Source organism: Danio rerio, chromosome 7 (genome assembly GCF_052040795.2).
Source record: "Danio rerio strain M-AB ecotype USA chromosome 7, GRCz13ab, whole genome shotgun sequence".
Classification (NCBI taxonomy): domain Eukaryota; kingdom Metazoa; phylum Chordata; class Actinopteri; order Cypriniformes; family Danionidae; genus Danio; species Danio rerio.
Genome location: NC_141027.1, coordinates 8387331 through 8404336, shown reverse-complemented (window position 1 = coordinate 8404336; position 17006 = coordinate 8387331). Strand labels below are relative to the sequence as shown.

At 44.8% G+C, this 17006-nt stretch overlaps 1 protein-coding gene across 1 annotated transcript; it reads right to left on the bottom strand.

Moving 5' to 3' along the window:
- Positions 1–569: 569 nt before the first annotated feature.
- jac4 (jacalin 4) lies at positions 570–1960 on the bottom strand. Its single transcript, NM_001386396.1, has 2 exons — positions 1902–1960; positions 570–1812 (listed from the first exon to the last, which is right to left on the bottom strand). The coding sequence occupies exon 2, from the start codon at positions 1793–1795 to the stop codon at positions 848–850; it is 948 nt and encodes a 315-aa protein (NP_001373325.1). The 5' UTR covers positions 1796–1812; positions 1902–1960; the 3' UTR covers positions 570–847.
- Positions 1961–17006: the final 15046 nt, after the last annotated feature.

The following is a 17006-nucleotide window of genomic DNA, read 5'->3' as shown; positions in this document are numbered from 1 at the left end:
TTGCTGTTTATTGTGAAAAAAGGAAAAAGCTATTAAAGAAAGCACCAGAATGCAGCAGATCCTAATCTGTGTGTATTGCATCTTTCTTACAGTTACTGGCTCTCATACTTCACCGTCTGAGGCTGGTAACGTGTGTTGTGTGTGGGAACAGTGACCACAGTGGCAGTAATGCAATATAGCATCCGTGGCCATAGAGAGGGAGCAGTTATTCCTCCTATTAGTGATGGAATGTGCATTTAGCCTCCTGCTGGGCCTGTTGCTGCAATGCTTTCCTGCAATGAATTTTTTAAATCTATCTCAAAGTTATGTTTTTTTTTTCTTCTGGGAAATACATCAGTGTTTATACAGAAAACGTGGAATAGATGGCATATGCTGCATGAGAATTGTGTGATACTTGATTTTTTTGTTGTTTGTCTTGAAGCTTGATGTTTATCTCATTTTACTGTCATTATGAATAGATTATTTCACACCTATTTGCAATTTTTTAGACATAATGGTACATAATAAAATGGTATTAAACAACAATATTCATTGAAACGGCCCCATTAAACAAAACTACACAGGGTTAGTTTTAAATGCAATGCTTTTTATTGAATGTTTGATTAAACATTTAATTATTACATGAAGAACACCACATGATCTGTGACAAAATTTCTGAAACTATGAAACTCTATGACCAATTTGCAACATAATCTGAAAAGAATATTTGAAAAAGACAATGCTGAGTATATATTTCTTCTTTATAAAATCAAAAGGCGAAGACTCATTTAAATTGGACTAGAGGAATGAGAGTGCAGACAAAACTCAATCAAAGGTAAATCAGCTGATAATCTGCTCCATCTTGACATTACAAATCTTTTTCTACTGTTTTCACTTTGATATCAGTGTAAGTGACGCCTTTGTATATGCCCTTGGTTTCGTACTGTAACTCACTGCCATTCTTGCAAGTGATCTTCACTGTGCCAGTGTACGGCAGGTCAAAAGTTGCTCTGCCAATGGTGATGCCAACATCCACCTTCTTCTGTGGTGGAATATTCACAGAGGTAACCAGAGTTTCATTTCTCTCATCCGTCTCCTCCAGACCATAGGTGTGTTCAGATCCAAGACTGAAACTGAATCCCATAGAACCTTCTGCAACGTCTGGAATCCCAGCCTTCACCCCCACACTGAATGTTGATGAAAAGCTGGAAGTCATTGACCATGAACATGTTTTGATCACTGTATTTGAGCTTGCGAGAGCTTTGTTTTGGTTAACAGATGTGTTGTTGTCAAAAGTAATGGAATTGATATCTTCTACAGCCACCTTTGGGATCTGCTGGTTGATGGTGGGATAGTTGACATTGGTGAGAACTGATGACTGAACTGCATAGAGAAACATGAACCCCATGCAGTCGATGTCTGCACCTGATCTTCCAACGATGCCAAGACAATAACCAGAGCCGACATCAATGGGATATTCTTGTTTTAATCCCCACTTTGTCATCTTTACAAAAAATTCATTACCCTTACTAGTTATGAATTTGATGGCTCCGAGACGTGTTCCTGCTCCGTTCCCCCAGAGGGACAGTGAGGTGAAAAGCTCTCCAGGTGAAAACACATACTCTTGATGTGATCCAGATGGTTCTCCAAAGGTTTTATTTCTACCATCTGAAAGCCAAGCCCTGATAGCCCTGATCTGCCATTCTCCCACCCAAACCCAGATCTTCTCTAAACTGGCACCATTTTTTTCACCAGTAAATGAAAATGAAGAACCTCCTTGACCACCAATTAACTCTAGTGTTGTTGGGTAGGCCATCTCTGAAGAAATTAGGTCTGAAAATCACATAACAAAATGATCATCAGATTTTTAATATTTATCTCTAGAAGACATTCAAGATGTCCATCGCAGGACTTATACTCACATGAATGACTGGGGTCTGATGAACTTCTCAAGAGCAGCTCGTCAAAATGCTGGGCAAGTGAAAAATCTTTGATTGAGCTGCCGCTTATATAGATCTGGAAAACACACCTCGAATCCATGAGTCAGAGATCTGCGCAAAAATGACAAAACAATACTTGGTGATTAATAACCATTCCTATTCTGACGAGTTCATGAATCAAGCTTGCATAAGAAATCAAGATTGAGAAATCAAAATGACATTTCCGATAAACTTTTAAGCCTTGGGGTTTTATGGAAAGTTTGGGGCACCAGAGACGTTTTGGCATGCCCTGACATTTGTGCTTTTACAGGTTCTCATAGACATATTAACCCTATCACACACACACACACACACACACACACACACACTAATAGTTTTAATAACTCATCTCTAATAACTGATTTATTTTATCTTTGACATGATGACAGTAAATAATATTCGACTAGATATTTTTCAAGACACTTCTATACAGCTTAAAGTGACATTTAAAGGATTAACTAGGTTAATTAGGTTAAATAGGCAGGTTAGGGTAATTGGGCAAGTTATTGTATAATAATGGATTGTTCTGTAGACTATCCAAAAAAAAAACAAAAAAACAATATAGTTTAAAGGGGCTAATAATTTTGACCTTAAAATGTGTTTTAAAATTTAAAAACTGCTTTTATTCTAGCCAAAATAAAACAAATAAGACTTCCTCCAGAAGCAAAAATACTATCAGGCATACAGTGAAGATTTCCTTGCTCTGTTCAACATTATTTGGGAAATAAAGTTGGGGGGGGATAAAGTGGGGGGTTGGGGGGTGCTAATCATTCTGACTTCAACTTCTATATACATATTAGGGGTGTAACGGTTCACAAAAATCATGGTTCAGTTCAATACGGTGTCACGGTTCGGTACGTTTTTGATACAGCAAAAAAAAAAGAAAAAAGCCAGAGGCTTTCTTTGATTTAATTTTTTTAATGTATTAAAACTAACATCATAAAAGTATGATCCTGTTTTTTTTTTTCTTTTACTTTAAACAGTGATAGAGCTGTACTTCTGGGGTTTCTGCCTAGCAGCAAATAAAACAAATCCTTCTTTACACTCAAAACCAAAAAGCTTCCTATAAAAATAAATATAACATTGTATCAGTTAAACAAATAAAAAGAAAAGAACAATTTAGTTTCTATATGGACCTCAGTTTCAATCTATTTTTAAGTATTTTTTTTATTTTTATTTTTTTCAGAAAGATGAGTGTCCACCTTTTCCTCAGACAGTACAGATCTGCTTGATTTGACTCATGTCACCTGCCATTTCAGTGGATCTAAAAGCAGGAATTATCTGACTGAAATGGGCTTATGAAGGAATAATGTAACGGGGCTCTCTTACATTTAACAGTTTCTTAAAACCCGACATTTCCTCTACCGATTAAGATCTCTCAGATGTTTTTTCACCACTCTCTTGGTAGCGGTTATGGTGTACAACGTATCTGAAGAGCGGTGGGACGTGTGCGTGCGATGTACCTGAGCGGCGGGGGTGAGTTGTGCCCAACGTACATGAAGAGCTGGAAGGGATGTGGTGGAGAGGGGTGTGTGACTTCCGACGCGTGATTTCCGCTTCCGGGAGACTTGGGATGTCTAGGATTACATTACATTACTAGCCATTTTGCGAGCTAGTGTAGCGCGTGCCTGACTGGAGTAGTGTTTGGGGAGGTTGGCTCTTTTGTGTCGGGGGTCCAGGGTTGCTCGGGCAACAAGGGCGGAGCCAGCATGAGCAGCCAGGCTGACACAGAAGCTAGCAAGATTGCTAATGAGTAGGGTTGGGTACCGAAACCCGGTGCCATTATAGCACCAATACCTTGGTAACCGGTATGTACCGGTATTAAATCAGCATATGAATTTCGATGTTATTTCGGTACTGCGGCAAAAACGTAAGCAGCATCAAAGAGGTGCATGAATAAAGGCACGCGTGTTGTGTCACAGCATAACTAAACATTTAATTCTAAACAACTTTGAGGAATACAGACAGGCGATATCAGGGGTTTGTTATTGTCGCTAGGGAACAGACGCACGCAGTGCAGTACAGCACATTCAGCCTGGTTTTCAGTGAGCGAAAGCAAAGTGACACTCTTCAGATCACGGCGCGTGATCACGTTCATCCAATTTGCTTAAACTAAGCATTCTAAAGCGTATTTTACAAGCAAGGATTCTTACACAACAACTGTCTTTGCAAAAGTTGCGTGTAAGGGGAAAACATGTCAAACTTAATGACATTTGAGGGCTCAAAGGCAGAGCCCCTCTCGCGTGCTTTAGGTGTCGCTCCCTCTGTTTTGGCTCTCTCTGTGAAGGTGCTGTCGCATCAGTTCGCATCAGTTCCCTGCATTGGTCAGAAGTTGATGCCCAAATTGACTCAGGTAATAAAAAGATTAAACTTCAGTCATGTTCATGTTGTGAAACACTATCAAAACGTCCACCGTTGATGATATTAGACTTCAGTTTTCAGTAGCAATTTTAACACTGTTAATATAGGAAGTCCTTGGCTATGCAGAGACCATTATTAATCAGAACTCTAGTGCACATAGTTTAACGTTAGAAAATGTAGTCTTTAGAAATTGTAGGTACAGTCGGCAAGTACCAAAGAACAGATGTAAGTTAAGACATTGATCAAATGTAGTTTTCAGTCACACTCATGTAGCCTTATGCCTAGTTCAGACTGCGTGATTTTAGCCCCGATTTTGGCTCGCCGACAGGTTTTGAGAAATCGCTGACAAATGTCTGAAATCACAGGCAAATCGGTGCTCGTGCATGTGAGTGACAATCACACAGTATGAACTATCCAAGACGCGATCTGAGAGAATCGTCGATGAGTCGCCGATGGCTGTGAGATATTTGGCGTGCTGAATATCTGAATTGTCGGCGATTCAAATCATGCCGTGTGAAATGAGTTGACTGAAAATAACATCAGCGATCGCCTACAGCCAATGAGAGAGCAGCTTTCACTTGCGTGTGTGTGTGTGTATACCTGCTGCAGGCCAGCGGGAGGCTGGGGGAGAAGTTAAAAGTGCTCTTTTTTGGTATATTTGGACCCACGAAATGGAGGAAAAACTAATGGAGGTTTGACTGGACTCAGGAGCAACCGTGTCTGTTTGACGTTTCATACAGAAAGAAATTAGTTTATTATCAACGTTGAGGAGAAATGGCTAATTCCCTTTAAACTCAGGTGAGCAAATATGTACATTTTTCAATCCATTAAAGGCTTCTTTCTCATTATGTAGTTAATAACGTTCGAGGTTACTAAAGTAACCCTTCTCGGGGAACGGAAGCACTATAAGTGGATTTGATGTTCTAAATCCACGTATGGGAGGTTCGGTTCAGAAGCTACTCGTCTGAAAGAGTATTGAACGGGCCAATTAAGAATGAATTGGCAGCGCAAGCCTGCGCAGGTGAGCGGCATAAGCAATCAACTGAGTATATAAGCTCACCTGGCGCCAGCAGACGCTATCCTTTTTAAGCTGAAGAGACTTTTAACAGCTAAGGGAAAGTCATTATGGCGACGGAGTATAGTGCTTCCGTTCCCCTCCTCGGGGAACAAAGGGTTACTTTAGTAACCTCGAACGTTCCCCTTCGGGGGAAACTCCAGCACTATAAGTGGATTTGATGTTCTAAATCCACGTTTGGGAGCCCATTGAAAGCGCCATAATGACTGCACCTTACCAACACCCACCATGAGAGAGCGGTCAGGCAAGCGTGACGCGCCCAGAACATGAGAGGCGTGGTCCTCCAACGTGCCCTTGGCCCTAACTTATCCCACTTCAAAAGAAGTTTTACGGAATAGGTATCTTTTTTGGGAGTCGCTAGCGTCTAGATAATTCTAGGAATACACGACGTACGTTGGGAAGCGTGCCATCCCAGTAGGGAGGACGCTGCGGAGACCATCCGCACCCAATAGGGGGAACAAATGGAATTACATATGGACTAACCCTGAAAAGGGGGAGTGCGCATAAAAGGTGGTTAGCAGATAGGGAAAGCACGGGTCCGCCCAGGGGGGGAACTTAACCGTGGCGGAAAAGCATATGGGGATCACCAGCGGGGATCGGCCATAGCAGGCACCTATACCCAAAACGCGGGCTGACCAGCGGGCAGACCTACAACGTAATGGGCCAGCAAGTGACTCCTCCGCTGAGTCAGTGCTGGGGGCCTTGGAGGAATCTGCAGGGCTCACCGAATGGGGAACTTACTGACAGACAGGAGGGTGCATATCTCTCTGTGTTAGGGAAAAAAGGCACCGCAAGCGTGTACAACACCTACCGAGTTGTTTCCTCAATCACCAAAGGTACCGAACACCCTTGAGGAAACCGGCTCCACTCGCAGATTATAAAATCTTGCAAATGTGTTGGGTGTCGCCCAGCCCGCAGCTCTACAAATGTCTGTTAAAGAAGCGCCACGCGCACACGCCCAAGAGGATGCAACGCTCCGTTTGTGGAGTGCGCATGCACTCCCGGGGGGCGCGGCTGACCTCTGCTCAAATAAGCACATGAAATGGCCTCCACAATCCAGTGGGAAACGTAGTTTAGACACGGCACTTCCCTGCTGCCGTCCGCCATAACAGACAAAGAGCTGCTCAGAAGATCTAAAGTTCTGAGTTCTAAGGACAGGGCTGGGTCTGCCTCCTCCGGGGGCAGCGCTTGCAGGGTTACTACCTGATCTCTAAAGGGAGTGGTAGGAACTTTGGGCACATAACCCGGGCGGGGTCTCAGGATAACGTGAGAAAATCCCGGCCCGAATTGCAGGCACGAGTCACTGACCGAAAATGCCTCCAGGTCCCCGACCCTCTTAATGGAGGCCAACGCGACCAGCAGAGCTGTCTTCAGGGACAGAAATCTTAAAGATACTGTATCGAGTGGCTCGAAGGGATCAAATCGCAGGCTCGTGAGAACGAGGGCAAGATCCCAAGAGGGCGTGAGGGGGGCGAGTTGGATTAATTCGCCTAGCGCCTCTGAGGAACCGGATGATGAGGTTATGCTTTCCCACGGTGCCGCCAGCCACCGCGTCATGGTGAGCGGAGATGGCAACAACGTAAACCTTGAGAGCGGAGGGCGACAGCCTACTGTCCAGCTTCTCTTGAAGGAAAGAGAGCACAACACTGATCTGGCAAGATCGGGGGTCTTCTCTGCGAGAGACACACCACTCAGTGAATAGACTCCACTTCAGGGCGTAGGCGCGCCTCGTAGAGGGGGCTCTAGCCTGAGTGATGGTATCAACCACCGCGGGCGGCAGGTTACCTAAGTCTTCCTCGCGTCTATGGACCACACGTGGAGGTTCCAGAGATCGGGACGAGGGTGCCAGACGGTGCCTTGTCCCTGAGAAAGTAGGTCCTCTCTCAAAGGGATCTGCCAAGGGAGGGCCGTCGCGAGGAGGGAGAGCTCTGATAACCAGGTCCGGTTGGGCCAGAGGGGCGCAACTAACAGAACCGGCTCCTCGTCCTCCCTGACCTTGCACATTAACTGCGCGATCAGGCTCACTGGGGGAAACGCATACTTGCGTATGCCCCGAGGCCAGCTGTGGGCCAGTGCATCCGTGCCGAGAGAGCCCTCGGTCAGGGAATAAAACAACTGGCAATGAGCGTTCTCGGGGGAAGCAAACAGATCGATCTGGGCATCCCCAAATCGCGCCCATATCAGCTGGACAGACTCGGGGTGGAGTCTCCATTCTCCAGAGTGAATCTGCTGCCGTGAGAGCACATCGGCTGCACGGTTGAGCATACCTGGGATGTGAATGGCACGCAGCGACTTCGGCCGCGGGTGACTCCAGAGGAGCAGACGGCGGGCGAGCTGAGACATGCGGCGAGAGCGCATACCCCCCATGCGGTTAATATACGCCGCCGCCGCCATACTATCCGTCCTGACCAGCACGTGTTGCTGCTCCAGCGCCGGAGAAAAACGGCGGAGAGCAAGGAACACTGCCAACAGCTCTAGGCGATAGATGTGCCAATGCAGCTGGGCACCTACCCACAGGCCCGCAGCTGCATGCCCGCGACACACGGCTCCCCAGCCTGTGCTGGAAGCATCTGTCGGAACAACAACATGACTGGACGCCTGTCCCAGAGGCACACCGGGGTGTGGGGGTCGTTTCAGGGGCTGAGGGTGCGGCGACACAGCGCAGTAACAGAGACTCGGTGTGTGCCCGCATGCCATGCGCATCTCGGAACTCGATCTTGAAGCCAGTGCTGAAGTGGTCTCATATGGAGCAATCCGAGCGGCGTGACAGCCGCAGCGGAAGCCATATGCCCCAGGAGCCTCTGAAAATATTTCAGTGGGACCACTAACTTGCTGTCGAGCTCCCTCAGACAGTTCAGCAGCAGGCAAGCGCGCTCTCCGGAGAGGCGCGCTACCATGGTGACCGAGTCCAGCTCCATCCCGAGAAAAGAGATCCTCTGCACCGGGGAGAGTTTGCTCTTTTCCCAGTTGACCTGCAACCCCAGTAGGTGGAGATGCCGGAGCACCTCGTCTCTGTGCGCAGTCAATTGCTCCCGAGAGTGGGCTAAATCAGACAGTCGTCGAGATAATTGAGTACGCGGATGCCCGCAAGCCGCAGAGGCGCTAGGGCACCCTCCGCGAGTTTGGTGAAGACCCGCGGAGACAGAGAGAGCCCGAAAGGAGGAACTTGTACTGCCATGCTCGACCTTCGAACGCAAACCGCAGAAACTGACGGTGGCGTGGAAGAATGGAGACATGAAAATACGCGTCCTTCAGGTCTATGGCTGCAAACCAATCCTGAGGACGAACGCATCGGAGGATGCGCCTCTGCGTAAGCATTCTGAACGACAGCTTGTGAAAGCAGCGATTCAAAACGCGCAGATCTAGGATTGGCCGTGACTCACCGCTCTTTTTGGGTACGATGAAGTACGGGCTGTATAACCCGCTCTCCATCTCGATTGCACCCTTCGCCAGGAGGGCAGCAATCTCCTCTCGCAAGACAGGGGCGGACAGGGGATTGACCCTGGTGAAACACACGCCCATGAACCTGGGAGGCCGTTTGGAGAACTGTAGTTCGTAGCCGAGTCTGATCGTGCGTATGAGCCACCGCGAGGGGCTGGCCCACGCTCTGGCTCCACACCCTGACTCCGGAGGGGGGGCTTGGGGGCTGGGAGAAGGGAGACCGTCCCCCCAGCGCCCGTGAGCCGCTGGCGGAGCATGCAGACCTTGCGAGCTGAGAGGCGGCGCGTCCCAGGCTGGCAGGGCCTGCAGTGCCCGTGAGCCACTGGCGGAGTGCACCGAACCTACGAGCTAGAGCGCTGAGCTCAAACTGGCAGATTTCAGGCTGTCACCTCCGGAGAAGTGGAAAAGTGCCCTTTCATTTCATGGCAGTAAAAAGTGCCATTGGAAATGGCGCCCCGCCCTCCAGCGGGGAAAGAGCAAGTTCCCTCCTCTCCAGATGACCTGTCCCAGGGACGCTTCGCGGTCCGTTGCCAGACTTAGCGGCATTCTGGGCAGGGGGAGTGGCCTGCTTCCGAGGTGCTCGACGCGCTCGCTTCGCCAGAGGCGAGTGCGGGGGCGGTGCAGCTCTCGTAGGCGGGCGCCTTCGGCGAGGAGCAGGTATGGATGGCACGGCGGGCGGAGCGGGCTTACGGGGCCGCCGATTAGACATCACCCATCGGACTGCTCTCTCACTGCCTCGAATTCCTGGGTGAATTCGCAGACTGTGTCGCCGACCAGCTTGGGATATGGGCGTGTCAAGAAAGCGGACTTTGTCAACTTCGCGCATATCAACCAAGTTTTGTTAGAGGTGGGGCTTCTGGACCATTAGTGTGGACATCGACCTCCCCAAAGCACACGCAGCGGACTTAGTAGTCCGAAGAGCTTAGTCGGCTGCGGTGCGAAGCTCATAAGCCTGGGTTGGACCCACCCTCGTGCAGCTCGGCCAGCGCCTGCGCTTGGTAGCGCTGGACGGTGGCTATCGCATGCAAGTCGGATGCAGCCTGGTCCGTAGCTTTGTAAGCTCTAGCTCCGAGGGAACCGAAAACTCACAGGCTTTGGATGGGAGAAGAGGCAGACCCCGCCAAGAAGAGGCGCTGCGCGGATTAACCGCCATCGCACACTCAACCTGAGGAATCGCCACATACCCCCTGGCCGCTCCACCACCAAGAGTGGTGAGGGTGGAGGGACACGCAGCACGAGCAGAAAAAAGGTGCTCTTTAAGACCGCGTGAGCCTACTGTGCGTCGCCGGGAAGAAGGGAACGCCCCACTAGTCGGTCCGGCCGCGGAGCTGGGGGATAAACCATCTCCAACCCACGGCCGAAGCAGCCCGGGAAAGCACGGCTAACACGTCCGTTTCAGTATCCGTTTTGACAGTGCTCACCTGCCCGAAGGGGGCGAGCGGGTCCGGATCATCGTCGGACAATGAAAGCCCACCCTCCGATGCCGCGGAGGACATCTGATCTCCAGTGTCAGCGAGCGTGAGAGCTACCATCTGATTAGACGGATCACTCCCAGCGCCCGAAGCTTGGATGGAGCGCTTGGAGGAGCGAGAGGTCCGCGAGCCCTTAGGCGGCGGATTATCTCTCGCTGGAACCCTCAGATCTGCCCGAGCGCCCGCTGCAGAACAGGAGGCGACTGGGGTGGCTGGCTCTCTCACGAGAGTTTGCCGCGATCTCAACTGCGCGACGGTCATGGCATCGTAGTGACGACATGAACCTCCCCCGAGCACCACATTAACATGCTGGACCCCCAAATATGTAATGCAGTGATCGTGCCCATCATCCGGAGCCAGGAAACCCCCGCAACCAGAAACACACAGTCGGAGCGCCGTCCTGAAAAAATCCTCTTTTAGGATGCTTTGCAACAATACGCACCGATCTGGAGGACCGGACCCAAAGGGACGCCAGGCAAGGGAGAAACCCAGCTCGACCATCTGCCGCTGCGTGGACTTGCTCTGGACCGGGAGACACTCGTTCGCTCGAAGTGGCTGTAGACAGCAGGAGGAACCCTTATGAAGCTCGATCAGAAAAGTCTCTGAAGCGAAAAGGATAGCGTCTGCTGGCGCCAGGTGAGCTTATATGCTCAGTTGATTGCTTATGCCGCTCACCTGCGCAGGCTTGCGCTGCCAATTCATTCTTAATTGGCCCGTTCATTACTCTTTCAGACGAGTAGCTTCTGAACTGAACCTCCCATACGTGGATTTAGAACATCAAATCCACTTATAGTGCTGGAGTTCCCCCCGAAGGGGAATAAAAGATATACTTCGTGTTTTTGGCTGTGAGACGTAGTTTGGACGAAGTTGTCGGCGACTCTTCCTATTGTAAAGTCATGCAATGTGAAAGTCCCAGTCGCCGATCCATCTTGCAGTGTAAACAAAGCAGCGACGAAACGCTAGCCCAGATAGTCATGCAGTGTGAAAACATCTGTGACACGACTACTTTGAAAATCATGCAGTCTGAACTCGGCATTAGTCATATTCAACACGTTTAGTTTTGCCTTCATTCATTTTTGAGTTCCGTCTTTAACACAGGATTTATTTACAACACATTTTAAAACAATAGTTTAACTAACTCGTTTCTAATATCTACTACTTTATCTTCCCCATGCTGACAGTCAGTGCAGAACATTTTACTAGTTATTTTGCAAGACAGTTGTATTCAGACAAAGTCCCTTAAAGTATTTTATAGTTATTTATTCAGATTAAAGTGTAATTTAGACTTAACTACGAAAGTTAAAATAATTAGTCAAACGATTTTGTAACTGATTTGTTGTGTAAATCAAAAATATACAGTAAATATTTAAGGAGGCTAATAATACTGACCTTATTTTTATTTAAAATTAAAAACGTCTTTCATTCACGAAATAAACAATAAGAAATAGGACTTATGATGACTCCAGAATAATAATTTTTTTTAGGAAACAGTGAAAATTTCAGAAACATTATTTTAAATGAATGGGAGAGCAAATTAAATTGACTTCAACTGTAGGCCTGTTAAAGTTTACAGGTGCAACAATGTGCCTTGATGTACTTGAATGTTAGAAATGTGTTCTCCTACACCAGTATAACGTTACTTGTCAAATAAATGAACAAGGAGGATTATTTTGAGTTTAAGTTATTTAATTATCTTGTTTATGAAGACTGCAGAGTGATGCATGAAAACAAATCACTTCGAATAATGTTTTAAGTGTTTTGTGATATACATGTTAAAAATGTGCTCCTAAAAGTACGTGGCCCCTGTGGCCTCCCAGGTTAGTAGTAAGTTATTGTAGTTTCATTATGCAAATCTTAAATTCATGCTACCCAACAAATGATCAAATGAAATGTATTAATGTAATACAATATGAATTGATGTTTACTTTAAACTGTAATTACATAGTTCTATTAAAAATATATATATATTTTGTCAAAAAAAATATTTTTGTAGAGGTATCAACCATCATTTTGTGGCTAAAAAGTATCGGTTCAGGCACCGTTTTGGCACCGGTATTGTTTTAAAAGTATCAATTTAGCACCGGTATCGGAAAACACCCAAACGATACCCAACCCTACTTTCCATACAGTCTCCCAAAGTCTGTTTATACAGACACGCGTAGAAGTTCCCATATGAAGGGGAACATCCAATTTACGTATGTAATCCATGTTCCCCGAATAGGGAACGGAGACGTGTGTCTCCAGCTGGGAGCTAAGCGATCGGCTCTTCAGCAGGCAAAATTCTGAAGAGCTAACTCAGCTGACTGACATAGCCCTAATTGGCTCATTAGTTTCAGCTGTGGAGCTAAGCTTCGCCAATTGAATTGGCATTTCATTGGCCCGTTTTTATATCTTCAGAAATGATTGGTCGTCTAAAGCACTCCCAAAGTCTGTTTATACAGACACACGTCTTCGTTCCTTATTCGGGGAACGTGGGTTACGTACGTAACCTGGACGATTTTTTCATCTTGTTTTATTAATTTGGTTTCTTTTGATTGTGTATCCAGTTACTTTTTATTTGTTTCAACAAGTTATATCAAAATGTAAATTGGGATTCTAAATCCAAATGCTGACATATTGTTGCTTTTCTAACACTATTGACATCTCTACAACAAATGTTATTTGTGTTTACTTTATAGTTAATCCATTTGAATGCAGTTGTGATTGTCTTTGAACACGGATTCGTTTAATTCACTGTTTTTAGTTACACCGAATATTTTGCTGATACTCTTAACCAGCTTTTGTTGATTTTGTTGTAAAGCAATTTAATTTTTGATGTTTCCAGATATTGTCTAAAGAGCTTGTTTGCTTTTATTTTTTCTTGATCTTGACCATATTTTAATTATATTATTTTAAGGGTATTTTGCTTGAAGAGAACTCAAAGCAACTAGCTCTCTGCAACTCTCACATGGTCACCCACTGAAGCTAAGCAGGGCTGTTCCCGGTCAGTACCTGGATGGAAGACCACATGGGAAAGCTAGGTTGCTGCCAGTAGTGGTGTTAGTGTAAGTGGTGTTAGTGAGGCAAGCAGGGGGCGCCCAACCTGCGGTCTGTGTGGGTCCTAATGCCCCAGTATAGTGATGGGGACTCTATATTGCTCAGTGAGCGCCGTCTTTCGGATGAGACGTTAAACCGAGGTCCTGACTCTCTGTGGTCATTAAAAATGCCAGGATGTCCTTAGAAAAAGAGTAGGGGTTTCATCCTGGCCAAAATTACCCACTGGCCTGTCCATCATGGCCTCCTATCTCTCCCCTAATTATAATTGGCTTCTTCACTCTGTCTCCTCTACACCAATCAGCTGGTGTGTGGTGTGCAGTCTGGGGCAAAATGGCTGCCGTCACGTCATCCAGGTGGATGCTGCATACTGGTGGTGGAGGAGATTCCCCCTATGTGTAAAGCTCTTTGAGTGCCCAGAAAAGCGCTATATACTGTAAATGTATGGAATTAAATTGACCACATCAATCCTTTGATCAATGACAAATGCCATGTGTTTGCTTTTGCTGTCTGTTGTGCCATTTGCTGTTTTTAAATACAGGGTCTATGGAGAAAAGGTTCACATCTTCTGATCTACTTCAAGAGAAGAGCAGGAATTCCCTGCATTCCTCAGCACCTATTCTTGTGGGGGTATCAAGACAATTTGCACATAAGCAGTGCAACACCATTCGATTAAAGCCTCTCACACAGGGCTGAAGGACAACAAAGACTGACCGATCTAATTCCTACAACCAGCCTGGACAGGAAGTCCGAAGATAACAGCAGCACACATCACAATGCATATTTTCATCATTACTGTCACCTTTTTGCCTCTTTACGTGTCAAAACGGTGCCAGGGGCATATAGTAGGAGGCTAAATGATCATATGCATTTGTTTATATGACAAAACATGTCTTTTTGACTCAAGAAGGTCCATACTGACTCCAAAGGCAGATACTGATAGGATCAGGGCCTGGTATGTGGATTTTGGGGGTTTTACGATGTGGTCACATGTTGATTGGTCAGTTTGAATGTCTCAGCATTTGGGCTTTAGTCACATGGTCAAGAAAGATACAAAATAGGTGTAAAACTCTGCTCTGTCTCTTTTCCTGGCCTGTATTTTCTGTCTCTGCGCTTTCCTGTTCTGCTCCTCTCCTCCTCTGGAGTCCATCTTCTCTGACTCTACTGCAATCAGGCTATCTTCTGGGCCTGCTCTCTTTGTCTCTCTCTCCCTCCCTGTGTCTCTCCTTCTACCTCTGGTAACCTTCATTTTATATTTAAGCTGGGTACAATTTATGTCATATTTTGTATCATTTTATATTTGATCATTTTATACAGTTATTTTGTAATTAATTCAGTTGTAACCACAGAGAATTATTGTCATTAAATCATCTAATTTTCAAGTATTTGTGAATTACTTTTTAATTTAACATCAACATATAATTCAAATAACAAATCACATAATATTAATGCTCTCCCACGTTTTTGTTATAAGATTGCAGAAGAATGGTTTGACTAGAAATGTACAGTTTTTTTTACAGAGGAGTAAAGAGTATCTGAAAGCCATACTTGAGTAAAAGTACAGATACCTCACTGTAAATTTTCTCCATTACAAGTTACAAGTGACCAATTCCAATAGGACTCGAGTAAAAGTATTAAAGTATCCGATTTTAAAAGAACTTAATTATTTTACTCATGCTCAGTGTAGACTTAAAGAACACCAAGAAAGGTTTTATTTCCTAATATAGAAAATAAATTGAACACCTCAATGTTTCTAAATGGCAGAACAAAATAGTTTTTAAAAAAAGAACAAAAAGTCTCAGTCAAACTCAAATGTTCAAAAAATACACAAACAATTTTTCGAATGAAAAATTTTTTTTTTAAACTCAGTAAAAAAAAATCAGAGCTGACTTTCATGTGATTTACCTCACAGTCTCAGAGGGGGCAATACTTTTATTTTGAGTAGTTTTTCAATTGATTAGGATGTTTTCCCTGTATTAAAATTAAACAAAGAGGAAACTTAATAAACTACATATTAATTTGGTCACACTTTACAATAAGGTTCATTAGTTAATGTCAATTAATGCATTTACTAACATGAACAAACAATGAACAATACATTTACTACAGTATTTATTCATGTTAGTTGTCACGATTACCAGCGATTGTATTCCACTAGATCGCTGGTTCTCACTCACAACAAACCATGGACTACACTTCCGCCTTTTCCTGGACTATATATTCAGACATGGGCTGCGTCTGAAACCGCATACGTCCATACTATATAGTACGCTAAAATCAGTATGCGAGCCGAGTAGTATGTCCGAATTCATAGAATTCAAAAATCAGTAGGCGAGAAGAGAATTAATTGAATGAAAGTGAGGCGACGCAACTGACGCAGGTAGGTCACATGACCATGACAAAATGGCAGATGTAGTACGTCCGAATTCCATTCATGCTTTTCACATTCATACTGTATAGAACGTACTTTTCTAACGGCCGAGTAGTACGTTTAAATTCAAATGCAGTACCTACTGAGTAGTAGGCGGTTTCGGACGCAGCCATGCACTTCGCCTACACCCATGCTCCCTCATCTAGATTGATTACACTCCCAACACCTGTGGACTATCAGAGACTGATTGCATTCACTACATAAGCCACTCATTCACCCTTTCAGTTTGCAGAGTCTTGTTAACTGTAATAGTAACACTACAACGCGTTTTCCTTGTCTTGTTTTCCAGTGTTTTGACCCTAGCCTTGTTAGCCGTTTTTTTGTCTTAGTCTGCCGCCTGTTATATGACTACCATTCTGGACTCTCTCAATTTACCTGATTACACCTGTAATGACCATTGCTTGCCTGACTACAATTAAACTTGCATTTGGATCCTACCTCCTGTTATCAGTGTCACTCCCCGTGGTTACATTAGTAAATGTTAGTTAATGAAAATACAGTTGTTCATTGTTAGTTCATGTTAACTTATGGTACATTAATTAATGTTTACAAGCATGGACTTGGATGTTAATAATGCATTAGTAAATGTTCAATTATGATTAATAAATGTTGCACAAGTGTTGTTCCCGATTAGTTCATGCTAGTAAATGCATTAACTAATGAACCTTATTGTAAAGTGTTACCATAAATTCAATAAAAAATACATCACAAACTCACAGCTAAATGCACCTGATGCAAAATGTATAATTCCAGTGATACATTTATTCAAGTTGCACCAAAAATAAGCTAAAACATTCATGTCATGTTGCAGTGGTTTTTGCCATATATATATATATATATATATATATATATATATATATATATTAGGGGTGTAACGATACACCAAAGGCACGGTTCGGTTCGGTTCACGGTTTTGGAGCCACGGTTTGGTTCGGTACCGTTCGGTTTCTGTTTGCTGTGGGGTTAGGGTTGATGTCATATTAACAGCAATGCTAAGGGACAATTCACTTAATAAAAAGAACATCTTAACTTTTTCTTTATTAACTTTGTCATCACATTTTTAGTACAGTCAGGATACCCGAGTAAACAACTAGAATTAAATAAATACCTCCAATATAGACTAGTCAGAAAAAAACAATTTTCTTTAGTGCAGCCATCTTAACTAAGTAAACTAAAATTAAATAAATAACTGCAGTGTAGACTAGTGAAAGATCTTCTTCAAAAACACCATAATA

What these genes read in the sequence shown, in the direction of transcription:
- jac4 (NM_001386396.1), bottom strand. Translation starts at nt 1,795, where the DNA reads ATGGCCTACCCAACAACACTAGAGTTAATTGGTGGTCAAGGAGGTTCT.